The sequence below is a fragment of the Leguminivora glycinivorella genome, chromosome Z (assembly GCF_023078275.1).
Source record: "Leguminivora glycinivorella isolate SPB_JAAS2020 chromosome Z, LegGlyc_1.1, whole genome shotgun sequence".
NCBI lineage: Eukaryota > Metazoa > Arthropoda > Insecta > Lepidoptera > Tortricidae > Leguminivora > Leguminivora glycinivorella.
Genome location: NC_062998.1, coordinates 20,733,361 through 20,754,439, shown reverse-complemented (window position 1 = coordinate 20,754,439; position 21,079 = coordinate 20,733,361). Strand labels below are relative to the sequence as shown.

Sequence of the window (21,079 nt, the reverse complement as noted above, 5' to 3'; positions counted from 1 at the left end):
GAAAATGTTGAGCTTTAAATTGGCTCGCGCACCAAAACGCAGGTTTGGCGCGGTTGAACATGGCTCGCGCGGCAGCCGCCCGCAGTCGATACGCGGCTTAATGTACACTGCATATCTTCATAAATTTGTTTCGCAGTCAATCCTTTTTTATGAAGATATTTAATTACATCACGTTGCTCCAAATTGTCCATTGTGAAAAAACTGCTTACACGTATTTTTAAATGAGAGGGAAAACTTATTTTAAAATATTGCATTTAATTAAAATTTCGCGGGATGACAACTAAATAATGACAGTTCAAAATGACGGCAGAAAAAAGAAACTAAGTTTTTTTTTTAATGGTCAGGCCGCGAACTTTCCAATCAGCCCTCGTAGATTTTAGGAAATAAAATAACCTTGCAAATGTTTAATGTATTTCCTAAAAAAGATAAATGTTCTTATCAGAATATTCAAAAAATTGTTAATATTTCAAATAATTTAATTTTACTACGGGGTTATTATTTTTTAATCAAATTTTTCTGACAACGTCTATGACCTAGAATTTTCCATTCCACGTCCATCTTTCATGAAGAGCCAATGCCAAGTGATTGGTTCGCCAATGTGTGAACAGCGGCTCTTATCTTGGCCAAGGGGTTTCACAAAGGGTTGGTGGAACCGATGGCCATATGTGTACAGCGGCCATGACATTTTATCCCGCCAGGCGGCGCCGGTGTGCAACTTTGGTGGTGGGCTGCACAGACGAAATAAAAACTGAGAGAGGCTTTACAGACCTTTCAACTGCAACTTCCGATGGACGTCCGATCGAAATTTATAAACTTACAAGTTACAAGTTTACAGGCGTTTTCTGGCAACACTTGCCCCGTTTTTTACAATTTGCGTTTTATAAAAGTACTGTGTTACAATTTTACAGGTTACAGGAACAAGTGCCTGTAGCTTAACCAAAGACAAAAATATGGGAGTTTAATAGTTTTAAACTCATAATCGAACAGGCGTTTTATAAAAATATTGTAAATTACAAGTGTAGGTTGGTACACTTGTAACAAAAACTTACAGGGGTCTGTACCCCTGTAGTCTTGAGTCCTGTAACGGCATCTAAGTAGTTCAGTTTTCTCGGTTATTTCATTCAACAGTGTTAATAAAATGATCCGTCTCTTGAGAGATTCTTCATCCGATTCTTCAGATGACGAGATACCGCGACAGCGTCGACCTAGGTTGTTTCGGTCTCGAACAAATTTGGACTTTCGGACGCCGTACGAGTTCAACGAACGATTTAGAATGAACTCCACGCAAATGGAAAATGCCGAATGCCGAGATTGGAGATTCCTTGGAGTCCCCGACCAACACCAATCACGCAATGAGCTCGAAGTTGCAGCTCTGCGTTGCCTTGGACTGGCTCGGAACTGGCTGCCAATACCATGCTGTGGGTGACATGCACGGCGTCTCCAAGTCAAGTGTGTGCAAAGCTGTCCATGGCGTTGTTAAGGCTATAATTGCTATAAATAATAAATTATTCAACAAAGTAGTCGCCTGGCCAGAGGATATTAATGAGGTAAGTTGCTACTAGTTTTTTGAGCATATTTAGAAATCTGCTAATATTAAACTGTTCAATTGATTTGAGAATTGAGGTGACAATAAGAACTATGTATGATTCAATATGTAAATTAAATTGTTTAATAAAGGGGACTTATAAAGCTTATAGTCATACTAACCCGCTGCATGTTGGGATGCAATAAATTAAATTAAACTTTTTAAATAAACAGACAAAGCTTCAAAGTCCCGACAGTAGAACGAGTTTTTATGACAGATGTTTTTTTTTAAATAGTGATGTCCGCCACACCTGTAGATGTCACTTGTAATCGAGATTTACCGTGGTCCATTACAATTGTAAACTTTTGTGTGTATTTATAAAACACCTGTAATCGTGCACAGTGCATTACAGGTACCTGTAGCCTGTACACTTGTAACCTGTAACTTGTAACTTTATAAAATATGTAACTTTATAATATATGCACAGTTGCACACTGATCGGTCGCGGTCGCGGTCGATTTACGACGGACGTCCGCGTAGTATGTTCCTAGCTTAAACGCAGTTGGCCATTGGCGCCAAGATCCTTTGATGTGTGGACAAAAAACCGACACCAATCGGTTGGCAGGCAAGCGCAAGCGCCAACTTACGGCCAAGTAGCCCTCTACACGCTTGGCCAAGGGGGTTGGTGGAACCGTTGGCCATATGTGTACAGCGGCCATCAGTGTGCCTCCTCATTCCGACTCAAGAATCTGGCAACTCAATGTACTTCTTGCCATACATGTATAGTTGTATAGTGGTTGTATACAAAAATGTAAGTTTATCTACATTGGTTTGGTTGACATTTCATCAGTCATACCTGTCATATTTTATGTTTGTGATTGTGATTTCGCTTAATTCTCATCCAAAAAATTCAAGTTATTTTAAATTGCTTCTGCGACTTTTTGACAATGGTGCGTCAGATTTTTCATGAAGATTTTTTAAATTCAGCATTTCTCTTCTATTACAACTTGTCACTTTGATGAATTTTATTGTTTTCATTTTCGGTATTGTTTACAATCATTTTGTGTATTAGAAAATTCATATGCTTCAAAAATAGTTTCTTGCTGTGTATAAGATAACTGTATGTAGCCTTAGTATTATTCAATTGGTACATTTTCGGTGAGCGACGACGACGGTTTGTTCTCGGGCTTTCTGGTTTTCCTCATTTCTATTAAAATATTACGATAGCAGATAAAGTTAAATAACAATTTTTTACAAGATTTTCTATTTAAAGTTGTAGTGTATGGGGTGGGTGTTTTCAGATTAATTAAAGTCATGTCATGTCAGATTAACAAATTGTAACTATTTTTTCTATATTGCTATACTATAAAATATGAGGTCAGTAATCATATTGTTATGTTTGTCACCTGAGTCATCTCATATGAACAAGCATATGACCATCCCAATTTACCAAGGAAACTATGTCTTAATGAGATTTCCTTATGACTGTTATTGATAACTTCATGTTAAATTTCAATACAGGTGGCAATTGACATCGTCCGGTACTTCAGAATATAATGTCGAGAAAGAGGTTGCGAGGAGAAGACAATAAAAAGTTGAACATAGAGGAAACTATGAGCACGTGCAGTGCAGGCGCAGGGGAGGGGAAGGGAAGTGCTCTGCAGGCACAGAATGGCAGTGACACCAGCTTCTGCAGCTCCAGCCAGACCCTTGAGCCCGTACAGGTCAGTCAAACATTCATCAATAACTAATCTCATAAATGACACTCTGTATGCCTTGGAGAATACTTTTCCTAACAAACCATACTTAATAAACAAAATATGGAAAACCTGTAATAGTGCAGGATTTAAAAGACATCAGGATTTTAAATGCTTGTTTAAAAGTAAATACTGAACAAGTTGTGAACCAATTCACTGCCATACAATTTATAATTTACTAAATGGAAAAATTGAATTGAAAACAGATTAAACAGAAATGTGATAAAAAATTAATAATAATAACAGTGTTCAGTAGCCAGTTTGATGTATGGATATGGCAACTATGTCTATCACTCTATTTTCGTTGGTAATTTGTTACCCCTCAGCCTCCCCATGGTAACATAAATATAGTGAACTAGCTTTTGCCTGCGGCTTCGCTCGCATTAGAAAGAGATAATAAGTAGCCTATGTCACTCTTCATCCCTTCAACTATCTCCACCTAAAAAATCACGTCGATTCGTCGCTCCGTTTTGCTCTGAAAGACGGACATACAAACAGACACACACACTTTCCCCATTTGTAATATTAGTATGGATTAGTATGGATTACAATAGGATATACAGATGTAGTGCAAAAAGCTTTTCATTCATATTTTTTACGAAAACGTTCGTATTTGTCATGTTAGTTCAGACAGTGTCAGTATGTGTTGTACCAAAAACATATAACTCCGTATAGACGGATAAAGTCTAAGAAAAAAACGTACCTCAGTACCATTCAGAAAAAGGTACGCTGGCCTAGATGGCGTCACACCTTTGGGGAACGCTCGTCTAGATGGCTCTAATATTAATATTTGACATTTTAACACATATCAGGCTAACAATATGGGCCAAATTGTCAAAACTGAAGTTCAAAAGTTTTAAGCTTGTGACGAGAGATGGCAGTCTTTGCACTGTGATTACACATTTTACTTCGACAGTAGCTCTCTATAATACTCGATCCTCTTTGGTTGTACTGACACTGCCTGAACTAGCATACTGCCTGCTAGCAGCTAGCTGGCTGAAAAACCTTTGTTTAGCCAATTTTTTTTCATCGCAAGCACAAAAGCATACACCTAAGTAGGAAAACACTAATAGAAGGAAGAAACATAAGGAATATTGATTTATTAATCTCTGGTACTGTAGACTGTACTATTTAGACTCTGAAACATACATCTTACATATTTTCAACGCCTGAGTACGTTATTATTTTTAAGTATTATAATTTCAAGTTTTATCTTTAAGGCAAGGGCTTCACCTAAAAATACTAGAGAAGGTCTTCTGGGTTCCTCTTCATATCTTATACTATTAAACGAGCAATTCTTGTATATTTATTTATTTATTTATTTATATATACCGACGATCTCGGAAACCGCTCTAACGATTTCGCTGAAATTTGTTATGTGAGGGTTTTCGGGGGTGAAAAATCGATCTAGCGTAGCCTTAGATCCCGGAAAACGCGAATTTTCGAGTTTTCATGAGTTTTTCTTTCGCGTTTGTAAACATAAAATATGGTCCTTAATTTCGCCGCGCGCGCATCGATTCCGCTTAGCTCAGTCGTACGAGGTCGGTCTAATGTACGCAGATAGATCGTAGGTGTCAGGGTTTCGAATCCCGGCCAGAAATTAAGTTTTTGTTTTTTATTTATTATTTTTTTTTTATTTAAACTTTATTGTTTTTGTATTTAAAGCAGAGAGATTTATAAGAGTTTTTTTTTAATCTAAAGACGTGATATATTAAAATACAACCGAGCAAAGCTCGGTCGCCCAGATATTTTCCTATAAATCGTCTAAAAACTCAAGTTAAATAAAAGCTTTAAAAAGATGCTGCGATTTTTCAGGTTTTTTGTAGGCCAACCTACCTCTGGGTCATTCCAGCGAAACCGACACCACAGGCATAAAAATTAAATAGCTTAATTTACATTTAAATCTACATCTAGAGAATAGAACATTATGCCTAATTTTATGAATCAATGAGTTTTTCCTTTTTATGACATTTTTTTGCATTTTATATGTGTCCAAACGTACCCCTAGCACCAGTTGTCTAAGGTGGCATATATATACCCTAAGTTGGCAGCGCTATTTCGCGCTTTTAATAAACATTATGGAGAAAGTGATATGTGTAAAAGAAAATATATTTAAAGCTGTTTAAACCAGTGGCAAGTAAATTTAAATTAAGTTTCATGGTTAGGATTTATTGGGCGTCTACACAATGCGTAACTCACGTCCCGCCCGTCACAATAAAACAAAGTTTTTTCTTGTTTACCCTAAAAGTATCTAAACTCTTGATGTCTTACTTTGTGAAAGTAACAATTAGGTTGAGGTTGGTTATTTTAGCTAAAAACGCGTTGCTTTTGTGAATAAAAGTATACTTTTAACGCTTTTCAAAGTAGGTCCCACCCGTCACAGTGACGGGTGAGCAAAATGGGTTATCTGATAAAACTTGAGTTAATGAGTATAAAATCCTTCTTTTAAGTTTAGTTAAACCTAACTGGGTTATATTAAAGAAAATTATATGTCTAATATTGCTTAATTCGGTTGTGGTATTACTTTTTAGAACACAATGAATGCAATGAGGCCTATGAGTCAGGAAGAAGTCTTTTTCATTAAAACTGGTAAAATTTTTGACATTATTTCTGACCCACTGATAACAGTATGTGGTAATTAGACTGTTTGACAAGGTTTGACAATTTTCTGAACCTTTAAAAATTCAAGTTGAAAAAATATTTTTTTTGGTTTAATGCTCTAAGAAAACTACTGAAATTATTACTTGTAACATTAAATAATTAATAAAAGAGCTGATTTAAAGTAAATACAAACGAACTGTCTTTATATTTTTCATATATTTGTATACTCAAATGTTACTCGTCCCACCCGTCACAAAGCGCTGTCCCACCCGTCACAAGCATTGAGAAGCAAAATTATTTTTGTTTTACGAGTTATTTGCGTAAATTATACTAATATCTAATCTATATAATATCAGGAATTAAATAAAAAATGGTTGTTTAACAAAAGTTTCGTAGTTTCTTACCAATTGCGAATTGTGTAAGTCAAGTCGGAGAGGAGAGGCACTTTGAAGTCCCACCCGTCACACTTCTTATACCATCAATTTCTCATAATAATAATGACATTTTCATATTTTTTTTGATGGTATAGTACGCATTGATTATTCAAGTAATTGATAATGTCATATTTAATACGCTAATTGTTGCCGTTTGGCAGAAATAAAGCAAAATGTAGGCAAAAAAGAGTATAAATATCCCACCCGTCACAATGGAATGACCCCTCTATAAATATTAGATCACCTAGTTACGTATTTAATTTTTTACAAATAGTTTCTTATGCTCACTCAATCCTCACACTTTTGAAAAGCCGAATTTTGATGAAAAACATAAGATTTAGACCGCTATTATATGTGTATAGTTTAGTAAAAGTGAAATGGGAATTTGTAAAATACAAAACGAACCACTAACGTGTCAGGTTTTTTTATAATAAATTTTTGTAAGTGCTCACTCAGTCCACACGTTTTGAGAAAGTTAAAAATGTAAATATCTTACGATTTGTAGCACCTAAGACACTCGAAAGTACTTCAACATTTAGTAAAAATTTTTACTAAATATCCACCATCTAATATTTTATATTCGTTGTCTGGTTTTAAAGATATTCAGACATAACTTTTCTCATACAAATGTATCAAGTAGGGTGACCACACTATGTCGGCTCCTGATTTTCCCCACCTTCCCATTGTCATATTGAGATTGGGGAGTTTCGTTCAATTTTGATAATAGTTTATATTAAACTAATACCATATTAATTGTCCATCTGCAAACTGTTTTTAGGTTATGTTCTTGGCCTAGTGATGATGTGTATTGTGTAATTTTTATCGACGTCAGGATAATAACCATATCGACATCTATATCGCTCGTGCGTACTGGCGCGACAGAGCCAGACTAACTGGCACGGCGTTTCGTTTTCGTTTGGCGTCGGAGTAATGCCATTCGGCTACGCACGCTGTAAAGCTGCTAACACATGACCGTACGAGCACCGTACCGCACCAAGGTCATCCATATGGATGCTTGCTAGCTTGTAAATGGGAGCGAGAAATAGTTATTACTTTCTCGCTCCCACTTACAAATCCGGTACGCTCATCTGTTAGCACGATTAGATTACCAGGTTCTGGTTTCTTACTAGTGAAGTATTATTTTCTTTGTTTCTTACCAATTATCATTCATGTCCTTTTTAATGCATGAATGTCGATATGGTTATTATCCTGATATCGATAAAAATTACACAATACACATCATCACTAGGCCAAGAACATAACCTAAAAACAGTTTGCAGATGGAGAATTAATATGGTATTAGTTTAATATAAACTATTATCAAAATTGAACGAAACTCCCCAATCTCAATATGACAATGGGAAGGTGGGGAAAATCAGGAGCCGACATAGTGTGGTCACTCTACTTGATACATTTGTATGAGAAAAGTTATGTCTGAATATCTTTAAAACCAGACAACGAATTTAAAATATTAGATGGTGGATATTTAGTAAAAATTTTTACTAAATGTTGAAGTACTTTCGAGTGTCTTAGGTGCTAGAAATCGTAAGATATTTACATTTTTAACTTTCTCAAAACGTGTGGACTGAGTGAGCACTTACAAAAATTTATTATAAAAAAACCTGACACGTTAGTGGTTCGTTTTGTATTTTACAAATTCCCATTTCACTTTTACTAAACTATACACATGTAATAGCGGTCTAAATCTTATGTTTTTCATCAAAATTCGGCTTTTCAAAAGTGTGAGGATTGAGTGAGCATAAGAAACTATTTGTAAAAAATTAAATACTTTTGCTGGTTACGGCCGATTTTTTTCTATGAGCCAGTTGGAATCCGTTAAGTATCAATTTATCAAACTGCCTGTGCCAACTAGAAAGCCAAGTACAGCTAGTAAAAGTAGAGACAATTTTAGTATTTTCGCACATTAGCAGTTTCAATTAACCGTAGGACATGCATCTTTAGGAATTTCCTACATTAGATATTATGATGATATTCGATATTATGTCTTTCTGACTTTCGTACTTCATAGTAATATTATAATTATTATACATAAATGGGAAAGTGTGTGTGTCTACTTGTTTGTCTGTCTTTCACGGCGAAACGGAGCGCTGAATTGATTTTCTAAGTAGAGATTTCCAATTTATGGCCGCCGTTCGACGCCGTCCCCACCGCTTTGCGATGAGACCGGGCAGAAGGTAAAAACTTGTATGTCGCTTCAGTTCGTACTTTACATTCGGAACTCGAGAGTATCGAGTACCTGCCATTTTTTTCTCGTCTCGAATGAAGCCGAAATTCTCGAGTAGTCTCGAGTTTCGAACTGTGGAGAGTGACAAAGTTGCCTAACTTTTTGTCTCTATCTAACCCTCCACTTCTCTAAATGGGGGTGGAAGTTTGTATGGAGCATCCCGTAATTTTCTAATTTAACGCGAGCAAAGCCGCAGGGAAAAGCTAGTAATAATTTAAGTTTACACGAAGCGAGTGTGGCGCATTATAAGACAGAAAACACACATAAAAAACTACTTTTCCCCCTCACTAGCTCGGAAACACGTGTTTTATCCTTTAATGCCAGCGGGTAAAAACGCGTTTTATCCACTAGTGGGTAAAGTAATTTGACCTTGAATATAGTTAAATTAACTGCTTTAAAATTGATAAAAGTAGGTGAATCTAGTAATGAAGATGATTTACCACCATATATGATAAATATACATTACAGTAGGTAAATATGGTTATTTTTTTCCCACTAGTTCGCAAAGTAGTACATTATTTGCCATGTGGTAATTTCCCAGAGCCATGTCAATGTATAAAACGTCGTACGATACACATGCTAAGAGGGGATTCGTAACACGCGTCCATTCAAAAGTTTCAAAACACTTCCTTCGGCCTTGTTTTAATTGCCATTTTGAATTTTATCTTTTCCGCAATAGTATCGAAATATATACTTGGCTTGGTTTATACATATTACATATACTAGCTTTAGCTCGTGCTGAATTCGAAACTTGCGGACTGCTCCATACAAACTTCCACCTCCCATTTTAGGGAAGTGGGGGTTAGAAAGAGCCTATGTCACTCTCCATCCCTTCAACTATCTCCAGTTAAAAAATCACGTCAATTCGTCTTTCCGTTTTGTCGTGAAAGACGGACAAACAAACAGACACACACACTTTACCATTTATAATATTAGTATGGGTGTATAAACAGCTACCGGTCAACAATTGACACGAAGTTATAATTACGTTGACCGATACTATTATTCCGGCTTATTATGAAAACGAAAGCCAAATGAATCAATAGTTGGGCTCGCGGCCAACTATGTGGCGTGATCACTGGCCATGCCTCTGCATAAACATGTTACTCCACCAGTGGGTACACTAGGTCTATTTTCGGCTATTCCGTTTAATATTGACGTGTGAATATGATTAGTACTTGAACGGTTACAACGAAACAATAACCGTGTAATGTTATATAGGTTAGCCTAGCCTCATAATTGTAAGCGTCTTCTGTACCTATGTTTTATCGATCTGTCTAAAGACTGGACGAAGTGCAATTTTATTAAAACTTACACTTAAATTGTATTAAATCCTTTCATTCATATAACACATAACAAAGTATCATTTCTCTGGATTAATTGCGTTCGCAATTAATAAAATTCGGCTAAAAATATTGTATAACCCAAAATGAACAGTGCATGTGTTCGGTAAGCAGTTAACATATCATCATGCCTTTCAAAAGAAGTTGTTCAAAAAACTGATGCATAATTTAACAATTATTATACACTTACGCAAGCGCTCAATGCCATTAAAAACTGGGCTAGATTGTTTAGTGTTTAAATACATTAGGGAAGGTTGGGTACGGTTGAATCTTTAACGTATTACACAGTACGGCTCCTTAAATCTTGTAAATAATGAAAACTTGGAAATAAGTACTTAAAGTTTCTTCGTGCTCCTTCTTTTTAAAACATAACTTTTCCTTTGCTCTTCTTGTCGTTGAGGAGACAGTAGAAGTTCGAGAAACTATAAAAAATAAATAAACAGAAACGTCGATCGCTGCTACACCACCTAGGCTTAGAATAAATTTAAAAGTGGACAATGGCCTTGGGTGAGGTTTGATCCAGAGGTTGTGAGTTCAAGTCTCACCCAAGGCAGTCATTTTCCACTTTTAAATTTATTCTAAGACTATAAATAAGTATTCAAAAATTGAATCTAAAATATCCATAAAAAATAATTGATAATGTTATACCTATCTAATACAAAAACGAAATTTTACGAGAATGGTTGAAATTTGTGATCTGTAACATATACGTATACGAAAGCATTTTTGCCCAATAATATGGAGACTTCGCTTACGGTGGTCGATCTCTCAAAATATTGAACAGTTCAATGATTCTGGGTCTGCGGATAGTGCGTGGAGTGTAGTGAATAGTGCATCGGCATTAGGGTAAGCGGAGATCGCAGTCGCCACGCCGCGGCATCGGCGGGCTCGTGCCAGTTGGCTCGGCGAGGCGGCGCCGCGCTCAGATCGTCGCAGAAATGTCGGTCAGCGGCTCAGCGGGCCGGTCGTTGCCTCCCTTTTGCCGGAATAAGTGTCGCTTGGGCCAGGCGGGTTGGGCTGGGCTGGCCTAGTACTACGACTACTATCGCAATTAGTACCGTCACCTGCAATAACATGTTACTCTTTGATGTCCGCAAAAATATGTGGCACGCTCTTATAGGTCTACAAATAAGATCGTATCAGATATTATTGCGGCCTTCGAAGAGTAACATGTTATTGCAGGTGACTATATTACATGTGACCTATTATGTCTATATTTTTTCACAGCAACAACTAGTAAAGGCTATCTTGTTTATTCGAAAATTGATAGCAAATTTGCATTTTATCGACAAGAGCGCAAAGTAATTTCATAAAATTTTTAACTTATGCTGGATGTTAGATTGTACTTATAAATGTGAGTGAGTTTAAAACGTCCCGTGGGTCCCGTCTCGTCTTTTAGTAAAACGACTCACTTTGTCGAATGCTATTAAAGCCGTTTTGTCAGTTTATTCATATAAAGATACATAGATAGCAAATCTCGTCTCTACAAACGATTATTTTGAATCATAAATATTTAATAAACTGATGGATTTGATTTAGTTTGATGTTTTAAAATAAGTATTTTATTCGTGTTGGTGTGATGAAAAATTTGTGTTTCACGACAAAGTTTGTTTAACTTTTGTGCCTTGAAATCCTCACAACCTTTAATATTCCACTTCTCGAATCACTCGGTACGCTCGCGGTTCAATTTCATAATCTTTCGCCTGCTCGGGTATCAATATTGGCAGTGGCACTAGCGGTTAAACAACAGCTTTGCCCCCTTGTAAAACAAATAACAATAGGCATTTTGACCGTGTCTATATTCATATCTTAGCAATAAAATAATGAGATAATTAAATACATTTGTTAGTCGTATACCTCGAAATCAGAAAAACCTTGTAGCTTTTCACCTATTCGCGTTTCGCCGCGATCTCAAAATTTCTGAACAATATTTTTTTCTTGTAGTATGATTTGTGGTCGCCAATTACAATGGTGTATAAAATGGTTTACTGACGATTCGCCAAAAAACGTTTCCCAAAGTTTCACATCCCAAATTATCATTTCCCAAATAAACGTTTGGCAAAACAACTTATCGCAAATTGACATTTAGCAAAACTTTTTTTGGCAAGTATTTGTTTCCCAAAATATTTACTTGGCCAAATTTCATTTTACCAAATATTATTTAGTCAAAGGTATTGTTAGGCAAAATTTCCATTTCCCAATATATTGTAATTAAATGGCGCACTAGAAAATTGTTTGTTGATTTTATACTTTGTGTCCAAGATTTGTGTGAAATAATGTGTATGTCGTACTTTTTTCCTCCTGCTGCAAATGTCAAGGATGACATTTTCACTTACATCTCCGGATACATTTTATTAAAAAGAAACCTTAATTTATGTTTTCAAGACCATTATGTTCTATTAATTTTTAAGTACTTTAAAAAGCCATTTCCAGTTTGCTCACTGTCAACCTAACACGCTCCTCCTCGCTTCGCTCGTCGTCGCACCTAAACTGATCCTGTCGCACACGAGTTTTCTGTTACAATACTAATAAAATGATTACATTACATTTATGCCTTGTAATATTTATTGTCAAACGTGGTTTTGCATGGTGTAATTTGTAGAAACATTTTTTGACAAAAAAGTGGTTGACAAAATAATTTTGTCCAGTAATTAATTTGACAAAAATAAAGTTGAGCAAACTTTTCTTGTCCAACTGAAGCCTTGGGAATAAAACTGAAATTATCATTTGACAATTTTAAGTTAAATTTGGCAAAAAAATCTTCGGCAAATTAAATTAATCCCGTAGAAATGAAAATGCAAATGCCTAAATAATTTGGAAATTTGCGATGTGAAATTTTGACCAAACATGTTTTTGGGATATAAGTTTTGCCATTAAAAACGTTTGCGAAATAAAGTTTTGTCTAAATAAAATTTGACTAAGTAAAATTGTGCCAAATGATAATTTGACCAAACAAATTCATTGCGAAACATACCTTTGCCAAACAATACTTTGGGAAATGAAACTATTGCGAAATGATTATTGGGAAATGAAATTTGACGAAACGTTTTTTGGCGAAACGGCAGGACACCGTATAAAATTCATAGTATATTTATTATCCTGCCTTTTTTCACTGTAGTCGCTTTTCACCTCAATAGATATTTGTTTGTAATGCGTTATTAGATATTGTGATATTTCCTTTTTTTTAACACTTTAGTTCTATAGTTTTGTTTTGCAAATGGATTTCGCATTTGTAGGTTTTCTCCTGGTTATATAACCTCGTTGTGCATATCACTGATATTACTAATAAAATATTATATTACTAATGCAAATGTTGATGTTGATATATGTCCATTTGACCACGTATTATATCCCAGTGATATAGCCTTTTTTTTAAACCATTAATACAATAGTATGAGACCTAGGTAAAATGCGACTAAAAATATTTGCGGCTAACTGAATAGGCCATTAGTGATAAACGCTACATTAAAATCTGCTACTGTTGTAAAAATCTATTGAAAATACATATATGCGAGTAACAAAATATACTATCGATATTACACGCTACAACAAAATACGCCATCGCGGCAAAACGCGAATAGGTGAAAAGCTACAAGGATTTTTTGATTTCGAGGTATACGACTAACAAATGATAATTAAATATATGAAGCCTTAGTTACTAGTGTTACTACTACCCCTATACGGCTGTTTATTATTTGAGTTTAAACTACTAAACCTCGGAGGAAAAATAAACTGGAGGCGCCTTCGTGTTGCATTTGCTTCTAAAAAAGTCTGCCGAATTTCGCGGGGAGTGAGGAAGTAACACATCCCAAAAATACGTGTCAGTACACACGCACATTTTGACAAAAAAAACAACACATGCTCAATAGGATGCACTCAAACATAAATGGCATATCATCCTCGTCAATATTATTATAAACTCTATTATAATTACAATTAAGTTGATTCTTACATAATATTAAAATCAAGCCTCGTAAATAAAAACTCTATCGTACGTCCCGTTCGAAAAAGTATTTTCATCACATTTGCTGTTTAAAGGTATCATTACGTCTACGTGTACTGAAGCATAATGTACTATTTTATTCCCAAGGGAATAATGGATTTAGTTTTAAAAATTAATACAATCCGTACAATACTTCAGGCAAAGGATGTTTCAATCTGCCAAGGATTTTTATTGCACAACAAAAATTTGACTATTAAGCTATAAAATATATTATACGGTATGAAAAATGCATTTTATTTATGTTTTACAATTATTTCAGTGTGTTTTGCATTTATTTCGTAAAATTTGACTCAGATAAATTGTTATAATTTACAATCTGACAATTACTCTCTACTCGCGCTTGACCGCGGGCGTACGCGAGGCACCCACCGTTGCCTAGCAACGGAGAGTACAACATAAAATTAAGTACAATTTTAGTTCAATTATTATGATTTATATGCTTTTATGAACGTTGCATTTAATTTATATGCAGTATTTTCGTGTTTGTTTTCGTTCAAAAAGTGTTTGTTACCAAAAACAATGGATTTAATATGAATAATCTAATTTAGATCAAGATACACTACTGGTCGCAAGTCGCAACGCCGCCGGTTGAAGGTTTTGCCTTATGACTGTTTCCTCTGTATTTTTCTCTCAAATGTGATGAAAAACATTGTGTGTAACTCGGGGAGTATGAATATTACTAACTCGAGTCTTTAAATCGCTCCGGCAAGCCGTCGCGATTTAACTTACTCTCGTTAGTAATATTCAACTTCCTCCCCTTGTTGCACAATGTACTATTATTATTTGCAAACGAGTTATAAATCGATTCTACGTGATTGGATAAATGTCATTAATCTGACATATGACAAAAATATTTTTATCTAAAATTTATAAGAACAACAAAAAAATACTAAAATTGCGTACATATGGAACTTTATACTTTATTTTTATAAGCTTGAGGTGGCTGAGTGTTTATTACACGTGCTCATGGCATATTCGGGCATATTTAATTACCAGTGATCCGTGGAGAAGCGATTTTGTGAATGACCATAAATCAAGAATATTATATACCATGGATTTTGCGTGCCGACCAATGAGTTGAAGCCAGGTTCATTCACCTTTACTCCTATGTTCTATCTCTTTCCGACACTGTGATGTATTGCCAGATTAGTTACTAAAAAAAACGTATAAAACATTCTTCAATCAAATTGACTTACTTTTCTTTGTATTATACGAAAAAAAACTCAATCAAAAACCTTATTTCTCCGGTATTTACCTCCTGCGTACTATGGGAACACTAATAATAAAAAAATATGCCCGATATGTCAGAATTGTCAAAAGTCATTCACCGATTCAGATATTTATTTTGCGAAATAAACGTTTTTCGACGATTTACTTAAGTTCTGCGCTATGTATTGCATAGTGAACCATTGTGGAAGTAAATGGAAACCGAAATCCGACGTAAAATTTCACAAGTAAGTACTTATTTTACCAAAATGTTCATAAACCTCGCTGGCAATAAATTTTCTGCTATTTTGCTTGTAATCTTGGTTAGTTCTTATCATTATATTGTTTTCATTGTCTCAAATTATATCAAAATTCCCACGAATAGGTTTAGAACGATAAATATGACCTTTAAAGAAAAATAATGCTATGTGTGGTTTTACGACTAGGGTGACCAATCTTTTTCTTGCATGGTATTTACTCTTATTGAATGGAGCTAAATCTATCAACTTGGTACGGTTTCTATGTTCATAGTTCATATCACAGTATAATAATACCAACTTTATTGTTTATGTCTTTACAATTAACATGAATAATATTAAACTTTTCAGTGTTCCAAAAGATGAAGGAAGGAGGCAGCGTTGGCTGTCGATTGTACCGATAAAAGGAAATGTTTCAGAGCGTTCGACAATTTGCAGATTTGCACTTTAAGCCTGAAGATACGACGGAGATATCGTGGCATAAACATTAAATTGAGATACATATATATATATATATATATACATGCGAAGAGAATTGAAATACGTACGAATTGAGAACCACCTTCCTTGAGATTTGGGGCGGCGCTTAAAAATAAAGATACTGTTTTAAAACGTCCTAGTATTTCATTATTTCCCCATTGACAAATACTTCCCTTATATTTTTGTGGCTATTCCCACTAGTTACCACCAAGTTTTTACCTGTCCTAACTACTGGGATTTTCCCCACATTGTTAATTACCACACCGGGGGTTGATAGCTACTGGGATTAGTTTTCCCAGTAGTTACTACCAAAATATTATTGTGATAGTTTAAAGTGACTGAAACATTTTTTAATAAATACAGGTGTCAGTAAAAGAAAAGTTATATTTTAAGCCTCGTGTTGCAATACTCACCACGCTCTTATTCTGGAACGGTTCTGAAAAAAAAATCCCAGTAGTTTACCACTGGTAAAAACTGTACCGTATTTTGTGGCGTAAGGCAAAGTAACTGCAGAGTGATATAGAAATGGACCTTATTGGCGGTTGACAAATTAGTAAGGTGCATTAGAGTAATTCCGAATGACAGAAATGTTCAGATAATTCCGAAAGGGGAATCTTGATATGACGGAAATAATGGTGATTTCTATGCGACTTTCCTAATTAGACGACTTTCGGAATTGCCCTAATGTACCTTACTTTTTGAGTTTGTGAGGATGGATGTTCACTTTCGTGATAAAACGATTGATCGGATTTGAATTTAATAAGTTACAAAATTAATCAGTCGTATAAACGTAATACGTCAAATTCCGCGGGATATCCCTAATGTATGCTTAATCATGGACATCCTAAAGAAAGAGATGCAAGACCGGCGTGACGTAATTCAAGGTCAAATTTTCTGGCTTCAACGTAATGTTCGGCACGCAATATCCATGGTATATAATATTCTTGCCATAAATCGATTGTGAAATTGTATTTACGTGACTTTCTGAACATTTGTTCAAGTTTTTGGGCAGAGGGGTAAGTAACTGAAAGGCTACTCCAGTTCTATTTCCTCCGAGTACTAAACATACAACAAAATTCGATATGAGTAGGTATATCATATTTTAAAAACAATGCATCTGGATAACAACATTTATAACAATAAGGTAATAAATTCAGCGATATGATTTTTTATTTGTTTTAGTTTTTATTCGACATATGAGGTTCATAACGGTGTTTCACAAAAAAAGTTCCATATTATAGCTCTTCCATATCCTCATAATACCACTTTCTTTCGTGTCGTGTTTAATCTATCCTAATATTATAAATAGGAAAGTGTGTGTGTCTGTTTGTGTGTCCGTCTTTCACGGCAAAATGGAGCGACGAATTGACGTAATTTTTTAGGTGGAGAGAGTTCAAGGGATGGAGTGACATAAGCTACTTTTTGTCTCTTTCTAACGCGAGCGAAGCCGCTGGCAAAAGCTAGTTTTATATATTTATCATTTAGTTCACAACATATTCTTAACTTTTAGAAATATAGCTGAATTACCCCCGAAAACCGCCTTATAAACATTTTCAATGTCAAAACCAGTGATTGTTAATTAACACTTTTGTGTAATGTCTAAATTAAAAAAAATGCAATGTCTCAATTATGCGGAAACACTCACCAAAACGTACTAGTTGCAAGTGTTGCTGCAAAAAATGGAAATGACCATGGACTCTTACTTGTTTACCTATGTACTAAATACAACTACTACAAGCTTACTGTTTAGTAACTCCAAAAAGTGCTTACTATTCGAATACTTAGTAGGTAGGTAGGTTGAGGCGTTATGCGAGAGGTCTAGTTGTATATCATTCTGTGTTTACTTAAGCATTCAAAGATAAAAAAGATGTACTAGCTATGTAGATTATGCCTTCATAGTGTTATATTTTGTCTGGGGTAATTAATAGTTATTTGTTATACAAGGGGGCAAAGTTGTATTTTAACGCCGAGTGTGGAATTGAAAAACGAGCAAGTGAATGTTTCTATAGTTGAACCACGAGCGAAGCGAGTGGTTCGAGAATAGAATCCTGAACTTGCGAGTTTTTTAACACACGAGAAGTAAAATACATTTGCACCCGAGTGTAACACAAAACTTTTCCCCTCAGTATAGCGAGGAAAATACAATGCAAAAAATGCGTTTATCACTGCTTCCAGTAGTTCCACAGGTGGTAAATCATCTTTATTACTAGATTCACCTACTTTTATCAATTTTAAAGCAGTTAATTTAATTTTATTCAAGGTCAAATTACTTGCGACTGGTGGATAAAATGCGTTTTTACCCGCTGGTATTAAAGGACAAAACACGTGTTTCCGAGCTAGTGAGGGGAAAACTATATTAAATACTTTGCTAAATCTTCAAATCGGTGTACAAATAAAATGGTGATGTGATTTAGTGCAGTAATTTAGTTATATAGCGTCAGCAACGGTAGGCCACTCAAGTTGTAAACGGTTTGCAACACCAAGGTAAAAACGTTTTCGAGGACCATTAAAATATGTAAGAAGTCGAAGACGATACAGTAGGGTAGGGGTCAATTCTCCATTCAAACGCTCTCGACTATTTCCTCTCTGGTTTTTGAAGATAGAGCAATGATTTTTTCAACACAAATTGTTATTATTTTTATCTGTGTCTGACCGTTTTGATTTTTTTGATATTCTGCTTTTTAAAGACTCTAGAGCCAATCAAAAATTTCCAAAAACGGCCTTTTTCATTGTGGCGCAAAAAAAGGTGTGATACTCAAGATTGGTAACAATTAACCAGAAAAGCTAAAAGGTCCGACATAGATTATTTCATTGTTATTCAGATTCTCAAATTTCGTTCTGATTGATTAAGAGGGCTTTCGTGTTAAAAATAGTGAAATCGCAACCGAGCGCTTGATCATACCGTGTGTGGTATCAAATTAAAGGGCTTTGCGAGTAGTTTATAAATATATATCACATTATAGGACTTTTTCTACTTGGTCTAACAAAATATGAGAAAATGTCCAAAAGTGGTAATAATTGTACCGGTGAAGGCTCGTTTTCAAAAAATTGGCAAAAATCAATAATAGCAATTTATAATCACTAAGGCATAACAGCAATTTAAGTAAACGTTGCAGATTAATTTAGTACAAAACTTACTTCGATGTGATGTAGATTTTCAAAGAAATTGTCACTTAATTTTAGGTCATTTCTGAAAAAAAATGAATTCGCCTTAGGCTAGTTTACTCTTTTTCAAAAACTTAAAATAAAAATCTAGTCTGAAATGATTATGGTACAGGATATACGAATTATAAATTTACCCGTTTTAATATTCAAAATTGTCCAAATTTTACAAATAAGATCGACTGATTCAGCTCTGTAGGTGCGTTTTTCTAAACGTGCATTAGAGAAAAATTCATAATTAATTTAATGAGTTAGTTTTCAAAAATCCAGTCTTATAAAAATCAAGATAATAAGATGCTCTAACTGGAACTTGAATTAAATAAATCTATTGGATAACGGAAAGTGTAGTATTTCACCGACTAAAACTATCAATTTTACATTCTTTTGACGTTTTTTTTGAAAGCAGCCTTAAGTTTTGAAAGAGGAAAGAGTCGAGAGCGGAACCTCGATTTTAAAGATTTTTTTGAAATATCTTTTGACTGAGTTGTTCTTAATGGACAATTTTTTTCGATAAATCTAGTTAATAACACTTGTATATTTAACTAAATATCCCAAGTTGAAAGGGGGGCTCCTTTCCATTTTAGCATTTTCGCTACCGTATCCTCTAAAGGTATTGCAAACGATATTCGTAGTAGGTTGTATGTTCATAATTTCATGTTGAATAAAACACAATAGAGAAAACCTGAAATGAACTTAACCTTAGGAAGTACCTATTACAAAATGTATGTACTATACAATGTTATCTTTCCGGTGTTGCATTTAAAATACTGAGTTTAAGTGGATATTTCTTATTTGCAGCGATAAGTACCTAATGCATTATAGTCAGCTTCGCAACGGTCATAAGCTCAGCCGATTCATGAATTGTGCCTACTTATTTAGGTAGGTGCGTATAGTCTCAAAATCGTGGTTCGCATAATATAGCGTAGGTCTGCCATGCTTTAAATTCGACGGTATGATCATCAAGGCTCTTTTGTGTTTGCCGATTACCTACACCGAGACCTATGGTCCGACGAGAGTAATTTCATATGAAATGAGTTGCGTTCATGGTACCTAGGACATTTATCTGTTGATCAGCTGATGGAGTCGGAAAGAGATTAAACTACTAACTTGTAAGATTATTTCAGAAGTGTTTTCTATGGTAGGTAACTCAGATATTTCCTCCCCAAAACTAATGTAGTGCATCTGTAGCTGTACCATGGGAATGACACTACAAATTCGGTAACGCCGGCGAACTGATTGTTATTGGGTCATTGTGTATTATTCATACTTGTTATGGAGGATTTATCCCCAAAAGCTGCATTTTGCTTTGACCATCATTATTTGAAGTTATTCAATGGGATACGTAAATTAACTTTTTTTTTCTTACTTTTACTTAATAGTTTTTTTTTTAAGTTACATAAAACAATACTATTTCTCTTTTGATACGTTTTGTCAAAATCGGACGATCTGTAAAAAATATGTTTTCATAAAACACCTCGCTACGCTCGGCTTCCTAATGGCCGCTGTACGCATGGGGCCAACGGTTGGACCAACCCTTGGTGGAACCCCTTGGCCAAGCGTGTAGAGGGCTACTTAACCGTATGTTGGCAGTTGGCGCTAGCGCTGGCCGGCCAACCGACTGGTGTCGGTTTTTTGTCCACACATCAAAGGATCTTGGCGCCAATGGCCAACTGCGTTCACACGGTGGCGCCTCATTCAGTTTGTCGTCAGCCGTCAGAGAGGACAGTAGTGAAAGATTTACGAAAATAATAAGATTATCTATACCAATAATAGTGTTGATATTAGGAAATAAAATACCCTTGCAAATGTTTAATGTATTGGCTAAAAAAGAAAAAGGCGCTTATCAGAATATTCAAAAAATTGTTAATATTTCAGATAATTTAATTTTATCATGATGTTATTATTTATTCATTAAATTTTGCTGACAACGTGAATGAACTAATCTAGATAATTAGTTCATTCACCTTTTCCATTCTACGTCCATCTTTTATGAAGGGCCAATGCCAAGTGATTGGCTCAGCAATGTGTAAACAGCGACTCTTATCTTGGCCAAGGGGTTCCACCAA

General features: G+C 35.1%; 1 protein-coding gene across 2 annotated transcripts in view; it reads left to right on the top strand.

The window, feature by feature from the left end:
* Window positions 1-2,354: 2,354 nt before the first annotated feature.
* LOC125240547 (choline-phosphate cytidylyltransferase A-like) overlaps window positions 2,355-21,079 on the top strand; it is a 38,436-nt gene continuing 19,711 nt past the window's right edge. For both annotated transcript variants that reach the window (XM_048148455.1, XM_048148454.1), the window contains exons 1-2: window positions 2,355-2,475; window positions 3,047-3,249. In XM_048148455.1, coding sequence (XP_048004412.1) covers window positions 3,082-3,249 — 168 coding nt within the window. In that variant the 5' untranslated portion in view covers window positions 2,355-2,475; window positions 3,047-3,081. The remainder of the gene's footprint in view (window positions 2,476-3,046; window positions 3,250-21,079) is intronic.